The sequence below is a fragment of the Varroa jacobsoni genome, unplaced genomic scaffold (assembly GCF_002532875.2).
Source record: "Varroa jacobsoni isolate VJ856 unplaced genomic scaffold, vjacob_1.0 scaffold_461, whole genome shotgun sequence".
Taxonomy (NCBI): domain Eukaryota; kingdom Metazoa; phylum Arthropoda; class Arachnida; order Mesostigmata; family Varroidae; genus Varroa; species Varroa jacobsoni.
Genome location: NW_019213363.1, coordinates 1 through 18,604, shown reverse-complemented (window position 1 = coordinate 18,604; position 18,604 = coordinate 1). Strand labels below are relative to the sequence as shown.

Here is an 18,604-nt window from a genome sequence, read left to right as displayed (position 1 = left end):
GTAGTAAAAGCTGAGTAGTAAACCAACAACAAAACAGCTTCCAACTATGTGTATAAGAATATAGAGCTTGCCCATCTTACATGCGGATGACGGCGACATTTTCAGTTCCACCATAAACGAAACTCCAAAAGAAGATGAACAACCCCCCAAGCATGCTATTGATGAAGGCGAAGATGATAAAGTTGACAATCGAAGACTACACAGTGAAGTCCTGCAGTCGAATAAAACAGATACACCATCATCAGAAAAGGGACAAAAGCAATTAAAGGAAACAAAAGTTAACGATAAATATTTTCAAGGTGCAGAACGCGTTGCAAACGAGCCTGCAAACCCCCATTCCACACCCAACTCTGTTACCGGTGCCGAAGATACTTGGCCGAGGAAACAGCGAAGAACATGGAATTTAAATACGACAGCAGAGTTCAATTTTGCGTATGATGAGCAGCCTTCCCCCGTGTCCTCACGAAGGGGTTCGTTAAGTGATGAGCAGGCCACGATTACTGCCTTAAATCAACAACCTACCCCGTAGGTTTTTTGTGGTACATGTTTGTGTGATGGCAGTCACTTCCTTCTAGTGGTAGTTTGTCGGTTTACAACAGTCTGTCGGGAATGTTCATCTTGTTACGCGATCTTTGGTATGCGCGCCTCATGCATTTGTAAATGTGTAGTCTATGTGGAAAAAATTTAGTGTACTTTCCGCGCTAAATATAGCGTCGAGGTGCTCGATGTGTTTGTTTGAAAAAGCTAAAAACTAGATTCTCTATCCTTCTACTTCCTTCGATGATTTTTTATTGTGAACGAGAGAGAAGTCCGTTTCATAACATGATAAGAAGTCTAAGAGAAGGATAAAAAAGGGAATGTAATACAATTAGGACTCGTTCAAACCACAAGTGCCTTATAAAACGGTAAACTATATTTATAAAATGTGTATTTCTAATAAGAAAAGGACAAGTTTCAAATTGAAGATTCACGTATGTTCGAATGACAGAAGTTTATGCTTGTAATTCCAGTTGTGAAGATATGAAATGTTGCTATTTATTTTTTCTATTTTTGCTATACATTGTTTTAGCTCTTTGCTTCTTATAAAGCTTGGCGACGTTTTTGTTTTCTGGAAAAGTAGGTGTACGCGTCTGTTTAGTAGAATTATAGCCCGAAGACTTAAGTTGCCCTTTTCATTTGCTTTATTTATGCGCGTAAACAGGCTCATCATTCGCGAAAACACATTCATCGTAGGAGCCCCGTCACAGATTAAGAACTCTAAGGAAAGCAAAAACTCGTCGCCAACTTATTTCAAAGCATCGAAAACCCCGAACTTTAAAAAGCTGCACGAGCGAGAGCAGGCTCGTATGGAAAGCATCGTAGATCATGCGAGCCGAAAACGTGAAAGGTACTTACATCAATCGTGCTCCATATAAGTGGTTGTACTTTAATCGGGTAACACGGATTCCGTCTCATGTTGATATTTGAAATATTACCGCCGTCTGCGTAGTGTTAAAAACCTTAACCAAATCCACCGAAGTGCATTAAAGGAATGCTCTTATCTACTTATTTTGAAACTATATGTTGCCCTGTTTACTTCATTTTTTCGCTCGTTCATAACAAACGTTGTAGCGTTATAAACTAAAAAACAATAGTGCGCGAACTTCCGCTTTAAGCATTCCAAAAGCTTGCAGTGCTCTAGATTTTTCGAGTCTCTCTAATATAACGATATTTAATTTCTACTACGATAGAATGCGGCAGCTATTGCAAACCACGCGCGAGATCCGTGACCGCGGCGGTACATCTCGACGAGAATCCAAGACACCATTGAAGACTCCCCTGAAAACCTTATTGAAAACACCGGTAACTGATATCAAAAGACAGTACATGACCCCATCATCATCCGCCAAGAAGATTCTTAGTGACAAAGTACGTTCGAATCGCCGTTTCGAGCTTCTGATGAAGGCTCGTGGAATCAACATCGAAGAGGATGCTAACAGTGATGAGGAACAGAAGTAGATAGGCAGTGGCGATGCCGGTTTCTTGGCTGCATCACTTTGAGTTCAGGTTTTCAAGAATGTCTTCAGAAAAGCGCAAAGAATACGTACTCCTGAACACAGCAGACGTAATGATTTTGTTAGCATACAGCATAATTTTACTTATTTAATTGAGCATTCTTATGTAGCTAACCGTTTATTCATGCATGTTTAATTTAGCACTTTGCTTAGGAGTTGTTACGCCTCTAAAAGGAAACATAACCAGTAGTAAGTCGAAAAGGTCAATGCGGATCTGTGTAGGAAAGCTGTGTGTTCATTCAGAAATTTGTGAAATGCCATATCTTGTTTTAGACATAAGGTAGAAGTCAGCGGCTTCTTATAACGTGTGTCCACAAACTGCGGCTTTGTGTGTCTTTGTAATAAGGAGAGTCAAAGAGGTTAAGGAGCATACGTTACCGATTAGAAAACGGTGTAGTATGCTACAGTTCGCCGAAAAAGTTTAGCCAAAGCCGTGTGGGATTTTAAAGGTAAAACAATATATAAAAGGAATGAATATGATTCGAATAAGAGTTCCAAAATGAAAAAACGGTAGATTGGTGCTTACCTCCAATAATAAAACCCATATGGCAGTGTATAACTTGTATAGAATTTGTATATAAAGCGAAAGAGTTTTTGAGCCGCCTAGAGTCCTCATTAAGACATGCTGCTCCAATCATAGAAAATAGCATACCACAAGATACAGTAGGTGTCATCTAATGGCAATTTCGTAGCTTCTTTTTATTATGTGGTCCAATATTTATCAACTAACATATCTGCTCAACAAATGTGGTAAGTCCAATGTCAAAACTGTATTAAATCTATAGTGGATGCTGGACTGTACGAACCCGGGATGTATTTTAAGTGTACTCAAAAAATCACCGACGTGCGTGACAAACTAACCGAGTATTTGCGTAGCATATTCTTTCACTCTTAGTCTTGCAAAAACAATGACGTTGGAGGGAAAGTAGTTTTCGAAGTTTTTATACTAACGTTAATTCTTCTCCAAAATAATTCGAGAATAAGATACATCTACTGGCCTAACACAGATTCATCGGAAGTTCTCTATGCCTACATTCAATAGCCTTTCGCATGACATAAGTTTTCATTCATATATTTTTCTGTCTTTGGCATTTTCTCTATCGCTCTTTTCTTCCCTGTGTTGTTGCCTATTAAACGGAAGGTAAAACATCTGAAGATTGAATTTAAACACAAATCATTAAAGCGTTGTCGTTAAGGACGCGGACATCAGCTGATTTTTGATCTTCAAAGGAAAACGTAATGAGCTTGTAAGCTTAGGTTGACGCGGCCGTGGTCCATCGTATTCGGTATTTAAGCGAGATTATTATAATAGCTACAAAAAAATAAGCTTCGAGAACATAGTGACCAATTTTGTCACAAGTATGTACTCACCGAGCACAGTGTCACATTCTTACACACAAAAAAAGAAGACGACAAATATCTTGGAAATACGCCTTATGTACAACATTTACTTATTATTTAAGGTATTTACAATTGGTACATTTCGATGTATTTATTCTATTGTTGTATCGTTCCAAATCTGCGTTCGCCTTATTCCTAGTTTTAACAGATATAGAATCCTAATAGTCATACAACCAAAAGTTAACATGATAATCTGCATCGCTAATTACATAACTGCCCTTTGACATTACCTGTCTTCATCATTCTCCCTTGTTACTCTGTTTGCAATCTTCAGTTGATAAGCAAAAAATTGCATCATTCACGTCCTCTGCTGTTATAAACAAACACGTCTCCAAATTTCGTCATGTACTTGGCAACAAAATCCTTGGTCTTCAGCTTAACAGCATCGTTGACAACGAGGCCCTCAACCTTCTTGCACTGTCGCAGCTCCTTACCCAGCACAGCGTGCGTCATTTTTCTAGCCAATTTTCGGAAATCTTCATCGTTCGTTATACGAGCACGAGGACAATCGTCCCGGCGGTAAGGCGTTAGAATGCCAACGATATATTGCGAGATCTCTGCCATAAATCGTTCCTTTAGGCCTTTCGCTTCACCGCTCACCACCGCTAGCTCGGTATCCACAGTAATCTGTGTTAGTTGGGTGACTTGCGGTACCTCTACTTTTACGGTGTGTGGCAATCGGGCGTGTACGAGATCGGCTGTTGCCGCCCCTTCTTCCGGTAGTTCCCACGATACCTCTCGAGTTAACGTATGGTAGAAGTAAATTTCTCCAACGTCAGTTTTTGTCGCCTTCCAGAAATCCGGTAAGCGGATCGCTCGGATCTTGGCAACGACGCGTTGATCTTGAGCAGCTAGTGCTGCTGTCGCAGCAGGTGGATGATGCGGATGTATGATCGGAGGTGGTGGATGTGGAAAAGGCGCCATTACGTGCCCAGGTGGTGGCAGTACAGAGGGAGGTAGATGGTTACCGGGCGCTGGTCCACTCGGAAACATAGCTTGTGGAGGTGGGTCAAATGGGCCCATTGGTCCCATTGGTGGCAAACATCCGGGCGGCATATGCGGTGCCATGGAAGGCGCCATATGTGCCATACCCATCATCGCAGGCTGCATCATCACTGGTGGCGGTAACTGAGACAACAGGTCTGGCGGAACTGGCACGAAACGTCCGGACTCATCTCGGAACATCGGTGTCAATGTAACGGCGCCCGTGTCCATGGCTCGTTGTTGCTGTTGCAGCATCTCCTGTTGCATACGCAGCTCGTCTTCACGTTTCGCTTGAAGAGCAAATAAACGCCGACGCTCCTCTTTAGAAACTCGTGGCACGCGAGCGTCTTGTCCATGCCGATTATGGCCGTGTTTATTATTATAAGTAGTGGTTCGTTCACGACTACTGCTCGATGAGGACGATCTGCTACGCGACCGTTTCCGATTCCGGTGCTTGCGAGCTCGGTCGCGACTTCTACTGCGTGATCTAGATCGTGAACGCGACCTTCTTCTAGTGCGTCCTCTGGAATGGGATCGACTCCGTGAGCGACTTCTACTCCGCGACCGTTTGCGACCTCGACTAGGCTTCTCCGGATCGTCTTCTTTTTCCTTGTCTCGCTCTTTCTTCTTTTTTTCCTCTTTCTTCGCTTTCTTGAGGTCCTTCTCACGGCGGTCGACCTCTCGCTCATCCTCCTTTCGACGCTGCTGCTCTAATTTGGGTATACGGTATACTTCCTTTAGCGCATTCCACCTGTCGAGAAGCAAGGATATGCTTTTGTAAAGCTCCTGGATCGGACCGAGCTTCTCCTCTTCAGTCTTGGCCTTACGCATTGCATCCAGCTCGTCAGATAGGTCCGATGCAAGCTGATGTGAGGCCGTTAGCAATTTGCTTTCTTTTACAATCGTCTTATTTGTGACCGGTAGCTTCTGCAGTGTTGAGATCATTTTTTCACGAATTTCATAACCTTTTAAATCGGTGAACCAGCTCCAAAGGAGCTCTAGACCGTGATAGTCGACAAATAACCGAAGACATGCCTCTGCGGTTCCTGCAATAATATCAAGGAGCCGACAACGGATTTCCGGATCTTCAGCACGAACCATAATCCTACAGAGGTTGATGACATCATCTCGAGATCGAAGTCCCTCTTCTAGAACCTCAAGTTCCTCTTCATCTATCTCCTCTTCAATTCTCGAGCGACGTTCCTCCTTCTTTTTGGTGGTTGATTTCTGGGTCCCGATAACACCCCGACAATTTTCTGATCCACAATAGCATTTCTGCGCTTCTTTGCCATACACCTCAAACTTATAATCAAACGTGAGCTCTTCACCTGCTCGCACGGCCTTCTTCGTAAAGAAGCCAACACGTAAATCACCGTTGACGGTCCATTTCTCGGTAACGCAGTTTGGGTCGCAACTATGATTCATGTGCCGCGAGAGATTACCTTTAGCGGTCGCATCAATAGCCAAACCGGGTTTTAGCTCCATAAAGTAAAAATGCTTGGCGGCATCGTAACGTTTTACCCGCCGTCGAAATTCATTTGCCGATAGAACCTCACCAACATATTCCATAACGAAGGTTCCAGCCGCCAGTGGTTCGACTGCCCGCAAACCATAGCCCTTTTTATCAGCATGGAAACGGTCTACTTTGGCGTACTCTTGTCGCTGAAATCGCTTGTTACCGCAGTTATCGCCGAGACGACAGCGTTGTCCGCACTCGACAAGCAGCATACGGTTGAGGCAGTCATCAACACAGCCTCGGATTCCACGCGAAATTTCATCCTTTGTAAGCGTACAATCGCACTCCATACGCCGGAGATCTTTCTGAGAATCTCGCTTTGCGTAGCGATACTCATTTTCAACTAACGGGATATAGCCAAGTACAGGATCAATTTTTTGTTCCTTATCGTCGATTACTTCATGTGGTGATTGTGACTCTCCCGAGTCCTTGGCTCCGCCATCTTGAGGCGATTTGGTGCCGTTTTCTTTGTGGTCCTGTAACTGCGAACAACGGCTGTCTTGCGAAAGCTCCTCGAAGTCTACTCCGGGAGGCGCGATATCAGCCTGACCCTGAAAAATAAATAATAAAGCGAATTTTAATTTCTGAAATTTTAAGTCACGTTGTTTTTAATGAGTCCCTTTATAAAAACATTATTTTGATTACGATTATTGGAGAATCTCCTTAGAATTAGATTATTGCATTCTACTTATTTGTGCCACATAGCAATCGCTCATAGTACAAGCTTTATTTCTTAATAAAAGTGTTATTTTATTGTACAGACACAATAAATCATAGGGCAATTTGCATGCGAAAATGTATTCATATATATAGTCCACAGATTGCAGTCCAACTAGTTATTACAGTTCCAATGTTACGTGAATGGTGTTATAATAACCAATCACTACTTATTCTAATATCAGTGCCAGATGCGCGTGAATCTAAACAATTAATTCCACAGCAGAATGTTCACTGCTTTCGAGCTACTCATTTACCAACAACTATTCGTTATTTTAGTCTTCTCTATTCTAGTGAGCTAAATTCGTCTAAGAAACCCATCGGCACTATTGTAGCTGCAACTAAACAGTTGCCGAACAATTGTAGTTCGTTTCCCAATCTTATCATTCCAATAAACATTAAAATTTATAACTAGTAATGATTATAGTTAACTAGATAGATAGCAACGTAGATGGAAGCGTCACAACAACAAACAAAATCCCGTGTACTTCTTTCAACGTCACCCAAAAGTAGGTGCCTATGTTGAGAAAAACGATACACGATTGTTTGTATAGCGCATGCTCGCCTGTTGCGCGTTCTATACTTGTTGTGTCCTATTCGTGATGTAGTGGACGCATTCTTGTTCTAATGACGGTTACCAATATTATTGTTATTATTATTATTATTATTATTATTAACATCAATATTATTAGTCGTGTCTGTAGCAAGCTCCATCGAATACTTTTGGCGCCATAGACGATCGTAGCAATACGGATGTTGTCGAAAGCACCTTTCTTTTACAACCTTTGGGCAAGGTTATTAATACTATCAATTACTAAGTAGAGTAGCTTGCGATTTTTATATTCAACTACAGTAGGTGACAATAATTTCATCTGTCATCGCGCCGAGTTTTATCAATCTATTGGACCGTACTGGACTCACCTCGCCGGTAGTAGCACTGCTCATGTTGATGACCGGCGCGAACGAACAGGGCCTCCGGGTGCTGCTGCAGCTGCAGCTCCTCCGCTGTTGCCTTTATTTCTGTTATAACTACTGTTGTTGTTGCTGCTACTGTTGTTATTGTTGTTGTCGTTGACTCCAACGTGTTTTTTATCTGACCGCGGCGGTAGCCAGCGCACGCATCTACCACAATACAATTGAAACGAACACCGCTATATCACCAGCACCTGCATCAGCGCTGTTGAGACTGACACTGTCAGATAGTCGCTGTCATTCTTGTGCGAAAAAATTCAGCGGCAGTTCGGTTTGCCAGATCAACGATCGTCCACGAAAGCCGAAGCTTTTTTTCGAGGAGATGATTGTAATGGCGGCGGCGGCGGCGGCGACGGTGGATGTTTGTTTCTGTCAAATTGTTCCAATACGTCGTCGACACTCACACACACATAAATACGAGACAAAACAAACACTCTTACACTTATGCAGTAGTACACACAAACACGGGTGTACCTCGTACAGATGATTTCACACGGCATCAGTCGTGTGATCGTAATAATAATAATAGTTGCTTAAATGTGTTTCATTATTATTATTTGAATCATCTGATTCGTCTTCGGTATTTGGTGATCGTTTCTCTCTGTTCTGTTTTTCTTGTTGCTTCACTGATTTTACTGTCCATGCGTCTACATCACTAGCATGGAACTGAGGCAATCTTCGGTATCTCTTGCCAGGATAACAAATGAGGAGACACTTGGCAAAATATTAATTTTACTGAAGCACAACATGAAGCTGACGATTAGAGAAAACAACAGCAATAGCAAGTGGCGGCATGAAGATAAGACGTGACTGTTTGCTGACAACGTGAACGTGTACGTGAGGGTGTTCGCTATTGGTAGACACTACAGCTTTATTTAATTAACTCTGGGACAAATTATTTTTCCGCGATGTCTATCATCAGTTGCCGTATGTATGCGGCTACCGTCATTGACGATGTCGATCACAATCGAAATAACGCGGTGCTACTGATATAATGACGATAAGGGACAGTCTAGTGGCGGGCGCGACCAATAGTAAAATCAGCCCCTGCGGGTCGTTCGATCATATGCCCGAAAACGCCGCTTTAAGCATAGCGAGCCAGGCACATATATGCAAACAGGACGGCAAGCAAAGAATCAGGCACCGGACGGACACAGAACGGATACCGACGACAACCGTAGCAGCCTGCAGCTATGCACCAGAGTACCACTGCTAGTAGCACCAGCCAATGCACTCGCTACGGAACACTATGAGTCGGCGGTACTCTGCCGACTCCACTTTTCACGCGTACGAGCAACAGCGTCCTACCAAAACCATACTTGCCGCACTCGTTCGCCCGCACAACTGCCTGCACACACACGCACATAATAAACACACGGGGAACACATACTGGCCTACCAAACAAATCATACACAAACAGAAAGCCCAGAGGCTGACGGACAAACACACAGATCGACACAGACAGGCAGACCGAGCAAGCAACTGACGAAAGATTGGGCGGCGGAAGCGGCGCACAGAGACACACGAGTAGCCCCCTTAACCGCAGCAATTACCAACACACACACACACAACGGATTCGCTACTGGCGCGATTCGTTCCAAATGAGCCGTTCCTATAGAGAACGTTGCTTACTTGACAGAGAGAGAAGAATTAACGCCTTGAAGGCACGGCCCCCGTCAACAAAACCTAGACACTAGAGAGCATTTCCCCGCTAGGCGACCAGACACTGTATTCTATATATGCACACATACAAATAGACACGCGATGTGTAGCCCGGCATATTATATAGTAAGAAAAACAACGAGTACCTGTGTTTTGATGTAAGCAGACGACATGGAGAAAACGATATAAATAACACAACAAGGCAGCCATTGCAGACGACGAGGCACACAACAATATGTTAAGAAATAGCGCTAATAACATGGCGTCACCGATCACGGGCCCTTAAGAGAAGATTAGCGGGTTGTTGGTTTCTGCTGTGCCTGCTAACATTCTACTTTTTTTTTTTTTAACTTAAGATAGTACCTTGACCTCTACCGTATGGGAATGTAGAATTAATTTTTACGAAAATATAGGTCATTGGGAAGCATGGAACAGTTATTCTTTTGCGGTGTTTAAAAGGGCTTTTCCTGACATTACGATGTGCCTCATGCTTATACTGGTTATATCGTGTCTGGTTAACATCCATATCACTGGGTCCTCGTATATGATTCGAACCCGTGGAGTAAAGATTAACGCTAAGAGATTAATGGTTTATATAACTATCTAGCATATTTTTTGGGGAAAGTACAATTTCATGAGATGTGCATCGACACGCGTATCTTCAACTCTTAAAACTTCAGTTTCAATGACGGAGTGCGCGGATACACCATAGCATACGAGCCGTCGTAATAACGATCAAAGTATCTCTGGAAGTCGCCAGAATACACCAAACATCCAGAGACGTTAAAAAAAACAACCTCTTATGGCGATAACGGAATTAATCGCCTAAACCATGCCTAAATATCTAGATGTCACGGGCACGAAGCTACTTGGAAATGCTTGCCGAGCGCTAGCGCTTTGTGTCACGGAAGCGTACCGCACTATTTCTGCAAATGCGGTTTCGGTTTTGGCTGGTAAATAACAAGATTTTTCCCGAAAAGTGGCAGTAAAGGACACACCCCAGAATGAAAGACTGAATTGCACAGCCCGGTAGAGTGACTCACGTAGACGCTTACTGCTCATGATATCCTTCAAAGCTATCTTCACAATATTGGTAAGGGCCTTGCGGGCAGTTGCGTCTTTTGCACAGCGGAGTTGAAAGGCTGAACTCGCCACACGCTGGCGATGTGTTCGACACATCAGAGGGCCACATAAGACAGGAGGGATGAACTTGAAATGAATGAAGGGGTACGCATTTTTTATCACTCAATCGCGCTAGCACGGGGAAGGATGTCGTTGCCAGGCAGGTTGTAAGGTAAGAACGACTTATGCAGTTACGTGTAAATGATATTGTGAACGGGACAGATGGTGCTTTACATTTAGGTTAAGAAGACGCATGGGCGAAATAGGCGCCCATCCCGGTAACTAGCACGTCTGGGAAGAAAAAGTACCAGACCAAAGAGACCCTGCGATCGTCTGGTGGCGCTAGCCACTTTCTCCTACCAGTACTATTAAATAAAGCTTTGGAAAAGAAAATGTGGGTAATGTTCTCTGCGAAAATAAGGTTGACAACGAGGCTGAGCCCCACATCCGTCCCAATTAAGATTGACATTATACTTTCGGAGATGTTAGCCCTACGTAATTATAGGTTTTTTTATTTCTTATGTCAAGTACTTAAGCCGTCAGGCGTTCATCGAGATGGGTGACTTCCAGCACAAAACAAAGTATACCAGCGGCCGATTTCAAACCATGATTGCTATCGTCACATGCAATTGTGTTACGCAAACCCTCTTGACAATCTTCAAACTTAATTCATTTCGGGCCATTTCATTATCCTGTTGTTTAGCTATCTTACTACCGTCTTTTGCTAACGTCATGTCCAAAACATGCTGCTCCTCAGCTGGTAGTGCTATGAGGAGACCGCCGTACCAATCTATTCGTAGTGTGTTTAAAGGGTCTCGTCGTCGTCGTTGTTCACCCGGATTGGATACCGCTGTTCTTAACTGGTTGTTGTTGTTGTTATTGTTGCCAGATTGAAAAACTGTTGTAACTTAGCAAGGTGCATGTATATGAACTTCAGTGGGATGAAAAGTCGAAGCGCACTAAGTGTTAATCAGCTTTTATCGTAGTGTTTTTCTCTTCTTTGTACCAGTTTGTGGAGCACTGAAAAACTTGCAAATTCACACGGGCCCGATCGAGATGGCAGACACAGAGGTCGTCGATGTTGACGCTTCACACCAGCCTTTTGGGCCTGTGGTTAGGAAATGTGCCCTGTGCTTTTCGGAAGTTACTGTCAAGTCGGAGCCGTTCTTATTACCGTGTCTGCACACGGCATGCAAGGCGTGCCTTCCTGAAGATCAGTCAACGGTTAGTCATACTACTTAAATAGAATCCATTCCATCTAACGGAAATTAACTTCTCTAGGCTACCATAGGCGATACGATTGTTGTCTCAAGCGTAATAAAGGTATCTGCGTTTACTTCGTACGCGTGACACATCATATTATCGGCAATGATCGCTGTAAGTGCATTGGCTATCTGATTCGTTTAATAATTGTAGTGGGGTTATCGGACTGAATTTTAAATTTACAATGGACATATTATAGCTATTATTAACTATTTTTTTGCACCATAGTTTGTTTGTCGACTTTCGTGTCGATATCGAAATTTTCAGTTTTAACAGTATTCTTGTACAGCTGCATCGTATCTATTTTCGAAAATAATGTTAATATAAAAAGAGGAAGCTTTTATTTTTAATTAAATTAAAAATTTTAACAATTAAACATGTATCCATTTATTCTTGTATTCAATTTTGTGAGAAAAGTTTCTCAAATGTCCTAACTCAGCTTTTATTGCGTATGCTAAGGGACAGAATTTGCTGAAAAATAATGAATGGTTTTTTATAAATCTAAAACTAGTTGAACGTCATACAGCGATTTGCCTTTCGGACTGACGAATTCTGACTTAGATTCTCGTTTTAAAAATGTTCATCTTAGTTGTGTAATATAAGCCGCCATGTATGACTCAGGTTAAAGAAGCAGGGCCCAGATTTGGCTCTGACCATTCAACCACTTATAAAAAAATTACTGCAAATATCGTAAAATAAAATTTGAATTAGTAGTTCTATAGGAAAATTAAATTGCGCACTTTTGGTAGTATTTTGTATTTGCGTGACGGTGTAGTACTGTAATCATATTCATGCGAAAAAATAAATTATGTGCATAATGCCATTATCAGTATTATCACTATGATGCATTGCGGAGGGATCGTGCGCAAAGAAAATTTTCATGAGCGAAGTTTGCGGTGTTTCGCAGATAAACACGGCTTCTATCGACACTACTAATGGCATATTTGGCTGGGCGTTTAGACTCCCCAAATTACTGTTGAGCTAAGGACTTTACAGTGCAAGTATCGCTGATGCGTGGGTGAATTTATTAGCCGAGACTGGAGACAATTATAGTGGTTCCTAGCAGTCAACGTCACGATCCCGAAAACCGTGCACGTCCGGTAACAAGAGATAAACCATGATATAGGCCGCTTAGTCTATCGGTGGCTGACGGACCATGTTTATCTGATTTAGGATCACGTTTGCATGACTTTCCAATTGAAGTTGTTCGACAAGCACAAAACTGAATAAACAAATAAAGAATTGAGTCTTTTTCATAGTCCAAAGTAGGATAATTGGTTTATTCCATTTTGTCGTCCCAATTATGCCCCAGCAGTGGCAGCACGATGGCGATGGCAACTGAGACGAGAAGCATCCTTAACAACATGGGCGAAGACAAGGAATTGACCATCCTAATCGGAAGCTTCGTTTCGTGTGTTTGGTTTTGGAGCTATAGCGTAAAAGCGATTTTAATGATCAAAATATTTACGTTTTTCTGATTGTTTTTGTTTTGAAATAGGCAAAGGGATTGACCAAAAGTTATGTAATAAATATCAAATGTAAAAAGAAAAAAGGTGTTATGCATTTTTAGGAACGGGGCTTTGTTGGTTGCCACAATTAAGGGTTTTCAAAGCTTCATAGGCTAAGGTTAGCAGACTTATTATTTGGATTTTATTATTACTTGTTATGTGTTCCTAATCGAAATATCGCAGTTTTTTTGTCGTTTAAGGTTTTATACACTATGCAGACATATTGCGCCATGTACTATGAAATGGTGTAACGAATAGAACAACAGCCCAAAATTCCAAGTACAAAGTATCCAAAATTTAATCACCCTTGCTAGTCAATTTTACATGAATGAGAAGTGTTTAAATGCGTCTTTTTTTGTATTATCTTTCCTAGGTTCAATGCAACCATTGCGACCAAATATTTCCACCAAGTGCTGCTATCCGTCATTTGGTCCTTCTTGATCGCCTCGAAAAGGAGACTCCAGAAGAGGAGGATAACTCAGAGGAATCCGGACCAAAAAACCTCTGCACGTCGTGTGATGAAGGCGTTGCTGCCGGAGGGTACATTTCGCAGTTTGCAAACTATCTGTTTTTTCATGTATACTTTGTTTAAATCAGGGTCTAAACAGAATCGATCGAGCTATGCAGCTGTACGGGCTTGCACACCCATATACCATAGGTAATATCTTTTATCATAATTACCTGGCTGAATCTTGATTGTGTGATTCTTCACTATTACAGATATTGTAAAGATTGTGAAGAATGGCTTTGCGCAGCTTGCATCAAGGCCCACCAACGAGTCAAAGTGACAAAAGACCACATAATTCTATCGACGGAACAGGCCGGGCGGGCACTTAGGGCGGCAGCAAAACAACGATTTCAGATGTGTGAAAAACACCCGAAGGAACCGTTGAAATTTTACTGTAGCAAGTGTTCGGCATTGACTTGCCGTGACTGCCAGCTTGAGGATCACCAGAATCATGGCGAATATTTAGCCTTAGTCGCTGCATGGAAACAGCAAGAATCCGATTTCAACACACAACACAAACGCATTGCAGAAAAACAAGCCTTTATTCGGGAGTATGTCGCTTCGTTAGAGAAGTGGCAGGATGCCACAACACAGGTTTGTTGAACTTGTTTGAAAGTACAAATCCGACATTTGAATGGTCTTTGACAGTAGTATCAGAAGACAGGAAACAGCCCAAACACTGAAAAACATGCAGGCGTACTAGAATTCGGTAAAAGCAAAAAATTAGTTCAGGGACACTTCCGTGAATCTTTTAGAAAAGCAGATGAAGTTAACGTGACAGCACTTTTTAATATAATTTTTTCTGGACTGCGCGACGAAATTTAATGGATCGAATCACAGCGTGTACAACCCGTTTAGTGTAAAATAGATTATGAATATTTGAAATCTTAACTGATTTGCTGTTTACCGGTATCACTCGCAGGTGGAATCGAAAGTTGTGGGCGATATTCGAGCGTACGCAGTACGAGCCATCACCTTAATCAACGCTAAGGCAAAGAAATTAATCCGAGAAATACAGGATACGTGCAACCATAAACGGGAGGTGCTTAGTTATAAGAGGACAGAGGTTCTACATGTAAGTCTATTTTTCAACATACGTATTTTCATTACGATTTTGATTTGTTGTGGATCGTCGAATGCAAGCCAGCTTTGATATTTGACAATCCAGGAGGTTTTTCACCAGTTCTTTTTCTCTAGCTCCTAAGTTGTCCTGGCTAATTTCACGAACGCTAAATGTACTACTTCACGGTCACTGTCGTAGTATAAAAAATCACGGATACGAATTAAACTTTTATTTGTCTTTTATTCCAATAATAGGTTTATATGTTACGTAGGGGAATAAATTCATGTTGTTTTTATTCACCGTTTGCTGATAAACAAGCGTTAAATGTCATTAGAAAGCTCCTATTATCTCGTTGTAATCGTGCTGTTTATATGGTTAAATCTACATAAGCAGACTTCGGATTCTAAAGCTAGGTATTTTGATGAAAAACAACTTTTTGACACGTTGCCTCTGCTCAACTGAAAAGAACTGTTTCAACAACTTGAATTGTAACCAACGATGCTATTCCGAAGTGGCTTACTTAGTTTAAAAGTGGCATCTTCGATATAAAGAATAGACGGGAAGTCTGAAGTGTGTTAAAATTTGTTGTCTGAATAAGAAGCTGTTATGGGGTTCAGAACAACGTTTCTACGGTACCTAACACCTTGCAAACAAACAACAAATCGAAAAAAAAATGGTATAAAATAAGCACCAATAGCTTATTCCCTTTATTAGTTTAAAAATCTTTAGGTTGACTAATTTAAAATCATTTGAAATCTGATAGGAACAGTAAGATGCTATATGTAACATATTTTCAAAAATAAGACGGCAATCATAATACCTTAGATCTTCCTTTAATTTTCTGGATTATGCCATAATCGATTGTATTTGTTTTAAAGTTATATTTTCATTTTATTTTTCTTGTGCTGCTAATCCTATACGTAGCTGTGCAAGCGACTTCTTGACTGTCATGCGATTGTGGACGACATGGTCTCTACGGGCAGCGAATTGGCATTGATGCACTCGAAACAGACCATGGAACGTCGGATGAGCGCCCTTATCGAAAAGGTTGTGCAGCTGCCTAGCACCAAGGCGGAGATTAACCTTAAGTTCATTTTCGAGCCAAAGGTACTTGATGGTTTAGCCAACACTGGCCAGATTATTGACTTGTCTTCGCTACGAGAATCGGCGCATAGCTTACGAACACAGTATAATGGCCAGCAGGTGAGAAGTTGCAGCTATCATAAATGAGACATCTTCTATGAAACGGACGTTTTTTAATGATTTTAGGTTGTCATAATCTAGTATGACGAAGAACTTAATTATTTAGGTATGATATTAAATCAGTTTGAAAAAATCAAATAGTCTTTAATTCGCCGGAGTGTTTTTGTTATTTGTCTGTTTTTTTTTTCTTGTAACTAGCCAAACTGTTTCGCTAGTATTAATACTCGCAGCTGCATAAACAGGAGGATTTGGTGCTACGCGTACCTATCATGCAAATGTGTGACTTAAGATAGTTATTTCAATTCTACGTCTATAACAGATAATATAGATTTGATTAAGATTATTGCGATTCATAGGCGATTCTCGATGTCGCCAGATTATGAAGTATGAAGGTGCTATAGACAAGTGTTCGCTCATGCGTTTCTATCGGTGTGCTCAAAGGCTTATGTGTAATGAATATTTTTGCTAATGCTTGATGTGACTGTCATTATCGCCTGCTGTGAAACAGAGCCGACCTCATTCAGCAAGCGGGGTCTTATCGAACGGGCGATCCGCTCCCAGTCCTGCGTTATCGAGTAAAAGCGGGTCACCTCACAGCTTACCAGGTTTTTGCTCAAGCAGCCAACATCCTGCCCGGCCGCCGTCTGGGCCTTCCCTAAGGGACAAGGAGCCTCGAAGACCCACACCATCTCCGTCACCTCTCGAAAATGGAAGCAAAGATGACCTCGTTATCACGGGTAAGCAAATCTCTGTCCGTACGTTACAATTGATTCGCATATGATCATAGAATATGGTCTACATTTGCAGCGTCATAGCTCCAATTTCACCTAGTTGCCGTTATGCTAGTTGCATCTAATGCATATTATTCTTTCATTATTACTGCTGACCACACAAATGGTGCTATATATATATATATATATATTAATAATTGTTAATATTAAAATATAATTGTTATATACATAACATATAAAAAAAATATTCCATATTCGACTGGATTAATGTCCGTGTTTTTTCTTACCTATTATTTTGCTTGGTCACTTGTAGGCGACGTGGAGCCACCAACTGGAGGCCGCACGGCGCCATCTCCGCTGTCCGTGTCCTCTAGTAGCGTAACTTCAGCGTCTGGTGGAGCATCAGTTACCGCATCCGTATCAGTTACCGCATCCATTTCTGTGTCGGCCGTAGAATCTACACGACTTGTTTCGTCAGCAGATTCGCAACCCCCGCAAGCTACAGAACCCGATACTTCTGCAGTGCCCGAGGATAATGATAACAGCGATGATTGGTGCGCAGTGTGCCACGACGGAGGAGAACTCCTTTGCTGTGGACTCTGCCCGAAGGTTTACCATCTTCATTGTCACGTTCCTTCGTTGGTGTCCACTCCAAGCGAGGACTGGAAGTGTACACTGTGCACCCCTGTACAGGAAGATTCATTACCAGCTGCTTCAAAGGATGGCGCTGGCAAACGAAAAATACCCGTTGGACTGAGTGGCAAACAACTGAAGATCGCCGAGAAGATCCTTCTGCAATTGTTTTGCCATGGCTCGTCGACCCCTTTCCAAACGCCTGTTAGTCGAACTGTCCCAAACTACTTCAAGATCATTACGCGACCAATGGACCTTTCAACGGTAAAGCAGAAATTGTCGGCGAGTCACTTCAATCACTATGAGAGTGCTACCGCTTTTATTCAAGACATACAATTGATCTTCTGCAACTGCTATACCTTTAATGCCAAGGAATCGCCGTTGGCTAAACAGGCTCAGGTGAGAATTTCTTTTTCTTCAAATTTCTTGACGCTATATTTAGCTTCAGAAGATTCAGGTAGTCCTACTGTGTTCCCGGTCTACGTTCAATTTTAACGACCTTGTAAAACAGCTGTGATTGTGTTGTCATCTTTCAGCATATTACGCAGAGAAGACCCAAATAATGCTTAACCTAAAAAATGATCGACTGTTCTCAGCTATAATATTAACTCATGACCTATCTTACTGCTTGCAGCTTCTCGAACAATACTTTAAACAGCTTATCGAGAAAGAGTTGCCTGAATGCATCGGTGACCTAAAGGATCAGTTAGAGGAGCTTGATGCAACTAAAAAAGCCAAAGTGGCCTAAAAGTTGGGTTAAACTCTTCAGGAAACTTCGTAGACTCACGGAGCATCGCTATCTTCGATAGTCGACTTTAACGACAGTGAACAGATAACTCCTGGAGGGTGGTTGCTTTCTATTTCGTCACTTTTGGAGCCCTTATTTAAACCTCCTTAAGGATCTCCCGGTTTACTTTATAGAAAACCACCTTGAACTTTTCGGAAGCTGCTTGGAAACTGGCAATAACGTAGACCAACCGATTTCAGAGAAAAAGTAATGTTTTTAATTTTGGCGGGAGTTCATTCCGCGTGAATAGATTTGATAATAGTTTCTTTGCGGCCAAATTGCAAAGACTACGTTCAAATCGGGGAAATCGCGGGCTAGCAGTAAAAATAGTCCCATTTTAAGTATTCAATATTACAGTATTCAAAAAACGACCATTTACTAAGTAATCTCGGTGTTTTTAAACTGCGGCTGTAACTCGCGCCATTTAGAATAGCAAACACGAAAGAACACTAATACGTTTGCCTGATCCTTTTCATCAAT

At 41.8% G+C, this 18,604-nt stretch overlaps 3 protein-coding genes across 8 annotated transcripts in view; 2 read left to right on the top strand and 1 right to left on the bottom strand.

Annotated features, from left to right (window-relative positions):
• The window catches only part of LOC111260618 (uncharacterized), a 5,571-nt gene extending 2,919 nt beyond the window's left edge, over positions 1–2,652 (top strand). For 4 of the 5 annotated variants that reach the window (XM_022833513.2, XM_022833515.2, XM_022833512.2 and 1 more), the window contains exons 5-7: positions 106–525; positions 1,202–1,387; positions 1,731–2,652. In XM_022833513.2, coding sequence (XP_022689248.1) covers positions 106–525; positions 1,202–1,387; positions 1,731–1,998 — 874 coding nt within the window. In that variant the 3' untranslated portion in view covers positions 1,999–2,652. The remainder of the gene's footprint in view (positions 1–105; positions 526–1,201; positions 1,388–1,730) is intronic. The other variant, XM_022833516.2, reaches the window with a different exon arrangement.
• Positions 2,653–3,473: 821 nt separating this feature from the next.
• LOC111260613 (uncharacterized) lies at positions 3,474–9,098 on the bottom strand. Its single transcript, XM_022833506.2, has 2 exons — positions 7,594–9,098; positions 3,474–6,506 (listed from the first exon to the last, which is right to left on the bottom strand). Exons 1-2 carry the CDS (start codon positions 7,615–7,617, stop codon positions 3,750–3,752), a joined length of 2,781 nt encoding a protein of 926 aa, XP_022689241.1. The 5' UTR covers positions 7,618–9,098; the 3' UTR covers positions 3,474–3,749.
• A 579-nt stretch (positions 9,099–9,677) lies between these two features.
• On the top strand, positions 9,678–18,464 carry LOC111260624 (E3 ubiquitin-protein ligase TRIM33). Of its 2 annotated transcripts, XM_022833524.2 has the most exons (9): positions 9,678–10,600; positions 11,438–11,652; positions 13,573–13,739; positions 13,920–14,301; positions 14,630–14,782; positions 15,695–15,973; positions 16,482–16,710; positions 17,018–17,736; positions 17,972–18,464. In XM_022833524.2, the coding sequence occupies exons 2-9, from the start codon at positions 11,485–11,487 to the stop codon at positions 18,083–18,085; spliced, it is 2,211 nt and encodes a 736-aa protein (XP_022689259.1). In that variant the 5' UTR covers positions 9,678–10,600; positions 11,438–11,484; the 3' UTR covers positions 18,086–18,464. The 2 variants fall into 2 exon arrangements, with proteins under 2 accessions (XP_022689259.1, XP_022689258.1); XM_022833523.2 differs by lacking the exon at positions 9,678–10,600 and having other exon boundaries at positions 11,227–11,652.
• Positions 18,465–18,604: the final 140 nt, after the last annotated feature.

What these genes read in the sequence shown, in the direction of transcription:
- LOC111260613 (XM_022833506.2), bottom strand. Translation starts at nt 7,617, where the DNA reads ATGAGCAGTGCTACTACCGGCGAG. An exon ending in GCAGTGCTACTACCGGCGAG is followed by an intron (nt 6,507 to 7,593) that starts GTGAGTCCAGTA and finishes TTTATTTTTCAG; the next exon opens with GGTCAGGCTGATATCGCGCC.
- LOC111260624 (XM_022833524.2), top strand. Translation starts at nt 11,485, where the DNA reads ATGGCAGACACAGAGGTCGTCGATGTTGACGCTTCACACCAGCCTTTT. An exon ending in TTCCTGAAGATCAGTCAACG is followed by an intron (nt 11,653 to 13,572) that starts GTTAGTCATACT and finishes TATCTTTCCTAG; the next exon opens with GTTCAATGCAACCATTGCGA. An exon ending in AGATGACCTCGTTATCACGG is followed by an intron (nt 16,711 to 17,017) that starts GTAAGCAAATCT and finishes GGTCACTTGTAG; the next exon opens with GCGACGTGGAGCCACCAACT.